Raw genomic sequence first — 6,387 nt, 5'->3', positions numbered from 1 at the left:
GCTGGAGATCGGTCACATTCATGGGGTCATAATGAATAAACTAAAAGACTAGGGGACAGTATAATGGGCTACTTTATTCAAGACACCAACAGTAACTGATTCATTAGCAGCACTCTCTCTCACACACACACACATCCATATATATGGATCAGCACCATTTAGACTTTTTGAATTTGTTCTGAGTTGAGGACCTGTGTTTTTTTTTTTTTTTTTTACTATAATTACTCCAGTACAAAAGCAGAGAATGTTGCTCATAGCTTTAAAAGGAAACTTATCAATATCGCTGACAATCACCAACATTAGATTATTAATTTCTGAAAAGCAGTTTGACTTCTAACCAGAAGTAATGTTGCAAAACTAAACAATAGGCTAAGGATTGCATGCAACCTCCTAAAAACTACACATGTACTGTGTTTGCTCAGGAGCATTGTCTTTTTTCTTTTGTTGGGTATTTGATCAAGTTCTTGTGTAGCTTAGATGTAGGTTACTGCATAAATGGTGGTATTGTACCACAGTACTAGTATTTATAAGTATCTAAATAAAAGTAATAATCCTGTTTTAACTGATATGCCAAAAGTTTTAGCAAAAATATGTCCTTAAAGTAGTTACAGTAGTACTCAGAATCACATATGCAGAATCATATTTATTATATTATTATTATTATAATAGATAATAACGATAGGCATGCATCTGTATATTTCTTACAGCAGCGAGTGATTTTAATTACTTATTAATATTTGATGATGTTATTAATATTTTAAAATCTTCAAAATAATAAGTAAAGTTTTAAAATAATTGGGTTGGAGAGCATAAATATTAAATTCCCATCCAAATTATAGCAGCAGTAGAAAATAGAAATCATATAAATACTTAAAGACTGTACTTTAGTAAAGTACTTGTGTAAATGTAAAAGTAAGATTGAGTGTATTCAAGTCCAAAAAACTAAAATTCACTATCTTTTAAATGTAGATGCAAAATAAAATAAATAAGCACATGGTAATAGACCTCCTCCAGAGTGAAGAGAAAAAAACCTTAGAATTTAGAGTTTTCGGATTATGCCAACATATCTCATTATCTGAAATTTTAGTCGTGTTTAATGTGAATTTCAACCACTCTGGTACACTCTCTCGTTCTCTGGTCTCAGGAGCTTGCAAAGATCGGACAGGACTTCTGTAAGTTTTTTTGAAGACGTTCCACCTGTCATCAGAGAGGACATCTTTTAAGTTTCTTTGCTTTCTTTCCAACCTCCTTAGACAGCCATGACCTGGATGACTGAGAACCTACACAGACATATCTTGCTCTTTCTTTCTTTCTTTCTCTCTCTCTCTCCATCTCTGTCTCTGTCTCTGTCTGTCTGTCTCTCTGTCTGTCTCTCTCTCTCACACACACACACACACACACACACACACACACACACACACACACACACACACACACACACACACACACACAAATACACACAGTAAATGCAAAAATAATATATAGCAATAATCAATAGCATCAATAGCTTCTGATCAGCACCATGGACAGCAACTGCAGCCAGAATCTGGGGGAACGGAAGCTTTTACTTAAACTTATACTATACACTGACATCTTACCAAGGAGGCATCTTATCAAACAAGCATAGCCTACTCATGATCATCATCATCAGTTATTTCCAGTGGACCAGCTTCTAGATACTTCACACACACATATTACAGTACGAGTCCATATTTTCAACATATACATGAGTAAAAATGTTTCAGTCCTTTACTAAAAACAAACCACTCACCTGTTCATTTTAAGGCCTTGTGCTCAGCAAAGTCACTGACAACACTGCTTAATTCCCAAGTCCTCGGGGAATACTTGTTTTTTGTTGCTGTTGTTGTTGTTTTGCTTTGGTCAAACATAAATGAAAACAACTCTGCTGGATACTTTTCAAAAAAGAAATGGTTGCATAGTTGATATCAACAAGTTACAAAATATTACCACCACAATATACAGACAGCAAGATCAGGGAACACATGTAATATGTTCCCCAGCATGTCTCCCGCCATTAAAACACAACTTAATCAGTGGAGTGGAAAATAATTGAATCTGCAGCTAAAATTTAATTTGTAAGCTATATGCCGTACTGCATAAATATATGCTATACTCAAAGTTGGACTTTGAGTCTCAAGATAGAACATGACTTAAACATATAGTTGTTATAACCTTTCCACTTCAGCGTAATGATGTGAATAGAAGTGTCATGTTACTATCAAGAATGCCATTGGATAGTTATATAGAGAGGGTCCTTTTTACTGAGCCCTACAGGCCATGTGCTCACTGCCTCATCCAGGGTAATATCTTTGCTTATTGTCCAAGTTTGAAGTGCTTTTAAAATATGTTTTACTGTATATAAAGCTTTCTCATTTTGAATTTATTGAAAGAAAAATAATAAAACTTTTGCAAAGGAATCAATACCACATGGACAGACCAAAAGGTAAAATTATAACAGCTCCTTTATACCCTTTGTGCGGATACAGTCTTTGTCTATTCACATGTAGGAAGTTCTCACCATCATGTAAGCAACAGCCTGATAATGAAGTGGGTGTTGACCTTGAATTACACTTAGTTGCTTCCCATCTTTGCTCAGTCCTTTGTACAACAAAGTCAGAATTACATATCAGCAGTACACAGAGGTTAGATGAACTGAAGCATTAACATTGCAGTCACTGATTAAGAGCCATTTTTGTATCCAAATGTGCTGAGTAAACCCAGCTTCAATTTTGAGTGTTTTTATACTTTGCTTAAAAATGAAACAGGAAACATTAAATTATATATTTTTTTACAGTAAAAGATAAAAATAAAAAAATAAAATACTCTTCCTTTGAACTGTCTAAGTAATCAAAAAACGAATCTGAGACTGTGTGCCATCACGTGGGGTGTGGAGTTCAATCCGGAATCATAATTAAAATTTCGCATGTAAATTGTGGTCTAATATAATTAAAGAATGATAATGAATCCATATGTGGGACCTCTGGGGCTCCATGTTCTCCAGCCTGGGAACCACTGCCTCACACGTTAAATTAAAAGGGTGTCACGTGGGGTGTGTTCCCTGCTTTCCCACGGTCACTTTCCAAGATCAAAGGATTTGCACAAGTAAAGGTCGAACAACTGCGGGGTTAAACGGCGCGTCAGCACGAGACAGGGGCCCAAATGGCACGCGTGGTCCATTGTGACACGGAGGTGTCAATGCAAAAATTTAGGCTTCTTGCACGCTCCCCCTGCGGGGGTGACTAACAAATGCAAAAGTGTGAAGTGTGAATAAGGAGGTGTCGGTATTCGCTCTAAGGAACAAGTTTGAATAAGATAATATATTTAAAGCACATGCAAATGGTTTTCCGAAATCTCTACCAAAACAATTTAATATTTCCCCCAACTTTTAATGGGAAGCAACGATGGCGCACGATTTAGCGTTTAAGTAAACGTGGGATAAAATGCAGTTTAACAACAATCAACCCCCAATCTACTGCGAATAGCGAATATCATATTATTCGTTTTACACACGTCAATGCCTTCTCGTGAACTGTTTTAATCATAAAATAAGAAACATTTAGTCCAGTTTAGACAATCTCAGGATTAACAGGACTATTGTCCTAACTTGCTTTTGGTTGATTTCTGTTTTTCTGTTTTAGCTTTTCTGTGAAGCACTTTGTGATTTTTGTCTTGAAAGGTGCTATATAAATAAAATTTTACCTTACCTTTTTACCTTATTTAGAATTTCATTCACTGCGTAACCAGCTCAACGGGTACAGAGACGGCAAGGAAAAGTCAAGTTCCTTTAAATAAATCAGATTCTGTGTTGACAATACACGAGACTTCATAGAATATAAGACCCCAAATCTTACTGAAATATAATGGGATTAAAGCGCAGACACATGACCAGAAACTCCCGTGGTAGCGTTATAGGAAATGCATATGTTTCCAACACTCAAAATCTGGTTTTGTCACTCGGGGTAAAGGAGCTGTTGTGAAGCATTTCATTCAATGTTTGTCACCTATAGTGTGTACAAAAATGAGTTACAAATGTCATTCTTTTTATTTAAATTATTTTTTATTGGTTATTTTTACGTGTGAGTTTTTATGCATACACGTAAAATTTCTGCGCAATGGGGAAGATCTCCGTGTTTGGTGAATATGAGACTGTGATAGGAGATTTAAATTAATTAAATCTTGGTTGGGTTTTAAGGAACGACGAGGTTGAGATACCAGGAGGAGGGGTTTGGAGGAGGAGGAGTCTTTTAGCTACAGGGAGTCAGTAAAAAGAAGTCGAACAAGAGCCTCATTACCTGATCGGTGTCAGCCTGAGAAAGAAGGTGTTAGAGCATCTGCAACCATGAAGCTGCTACAGGAAGCCGAGGAAGCAACAAACAATAAAAAGGTAAAAAAAGAAAAAAACAACTTTGATTTTTTTTATTCACATGGGCAAATGCAGCCACTTTGACAAAGATTCTAATGAGGATTTGGTCGTTTGTTTCAATCAAATTGGAATTTAGACGCAGCTGCGATTATATTTCGTTTGTTTCTCGGGTAACGTCTGATCAACTTTGCATCACTTGTAACACAGAAATTAAAACAAAAAAAAAAAACACTTTTAGACTTTTCTTTTCCTTTTGCGATAGTTAATAAAATCTCAGGTGGAGAAACGTCGAAGGGACAGAATGAACCGCAGTTTGGAGTGTCTGAGGACCATGTTGCTGCAGGAGCCACAAGAAGTAAGATCATATTTTAGTTCTCTTTGAATATGGTTCATGAATTTCAGTACTGTTTATTTATTAATGTTTTCTTTTTTTTAATGTAATGTAAAGATCAGTTAACTTGCTGCTCTCATGCAGGGGTCCACTCAACACCGAGTGGAGAAAGCTGAGATACTGGAGCACACAGTCCTCTTCCTCCAGAACAATGCCAAAGGAGACAAGACTACAGGTGGACGTGGGGACCAGAAACGCTCCTTCCAGGACGGTTTCTCCACTTGCCTGCAGACAGCTTCGGGGTTTCTGGGCCCCGAGGGGAAAGGGTCGGAGCTCGGATCGGCGCTGCATGCAGCTTTTCCCGCTCGTTTGGCCCGTTCACACTCACAGCCCGAAGGTCTCCAAAGCAGAAACTTTTTGCCGCACGCAAAGTTTATTCTGCGGATGCTGAGGCAGAAGTCCAAGCTCAAACTCAAACAAGCTCAAGCACGTGCCTCAGGGGAGAAACGTTTGATCCGACCTTACCCACTCCCACTCCAACAAAGGTTTCCCAGAGTCCCCAAACAGCCTCAGAAACAAAGAGAGTCCGAGATCAGAGCAGAGAGAGGAGCGACCAAACAGAGCTCAGCCCAGAGCTCCCCCTCCAGCCACACTTTGTGGAGACCTTGGCCCTGATCACCAGGCAGGGACTTCAGAGCTATCAATGACTATAAACTATTTAACATAAACACTCAAAAATATTTAACAATGATTGTTGGTATCTATTTTTTGTAACTGAAAAGGATAGGTGTTGTAGTCTTATAAAGACGCAGAACCTCAGATCCTGTAAATAATGTAGCTAAATGTATGTTTTCTACCTGCGCTGTATGTGTGATAGGGTTAACTCACTGTTTTAAATACTTTTCAATAAGCTCTGTCAGTGGGGCATCCATTTAATCTGCTTACACAGGGACTCTACCGCGGGACACAGGTGAGCTGGATCAGCCCAGCAGTCCGGCTGGGATTGCTGCGCTGAAGAGCGAGTGAAGAGGTGAGTTTCACGAAACTCAAGAGCTTCTATTCTCTTTTATGAACTGCTGTGACTGAGTGTCCATACATCACATTTCCAGGTGTGGAAGCCCAGTGTTTGAGGCTGGGAGACCCACGCAGCTCCTCATATTCACCTCTCTGCTGGCAAGAGCGACATCTGTATCTCTGTGTAGGCTACAACATCACTTGTATTCAATCTGACGTTAAATCTTGTCTTTTTTGCACAATAATTTATTCTGGATTCTCCCTATGGTGAGCTGTACTCTTTAAAATAAAAAGACAAAAAAAAAAACTACAACAACACGTGGTGTGGTTATTTTAAGATTAAAAGAAATCCGGAAGACTCTAGTCTGCGGTTGCTCTGACAGCTCCCTTTAGTCCGGATCAGAGGTGTGAAGCTCGACCTCCTGCAGAGTTACATCCTCCAGGTGTGAAATCTGAGCATGAAGCTCTGCAGCATCTCTCACTTCAAAGACCTCACAGAGAGCCTTCTGTATTCACTGAAAAATAAGATAAGATAAGACTTTACTGATCCCACAACGGGGAAATGTTTGCGTCACCTCACCTCAGCTCAGGTACAGATATCAGATAAAATGTTTATATAACTAGGAAGACTTAAGAAATCACGTATCATGTATTTTTC

General features: G+C 38.4%; 1 protein-coding gene across 1 annotated transcript; it reads left to right on the top strand.

Moving 5' to 3' along the window:
- The first annotated feature begins 4,646 nt into the window (after positions 1-4,646).
- LOC146699357 (uncharacterized) lies at positions 4,647-5,742 on the top strand. The gene is made up of 2 exons (XM_085472745.1): positions 4,647-4,739; positions 4,860-5,742. The coding sequence occupies exons 1-2, from the start codon at positions 4,686-4,688 to the stop codon at positions 5,388-5,390; spliced, it is 585 nt and encodes a 194-aa protein (XP_085328871.1). The 5' UTR covers positions 4,647-4,685; the 3' UTR covers positions 5,391-5,742.
- The last annotated feature ends 645 nt before the right edge of the window (positions 5,743-6,387 follow it).

The sequence above is a fragment of the Copadichromis virginalis genome, linkage group LG11 (assembly GCF_057382275.1).
Source record: "Copadichromis virginalis isolate Kocher_CV1m ecotype Utaka linkage group LG11, C_Virginalis_male_GT1.1, whole genome shotgun sequence".
Lineage (NCBI taxonomy): Eukaryota > Metazoa > Chordata > Actinopteri > Cichliformes > Cichlidae > Copadichromis > Copadichromis virginalis.
Note: the sequence above shows the minus strand (reverse complement) of the source record. Positions and strands in the feature narration are given on the sequence as shown.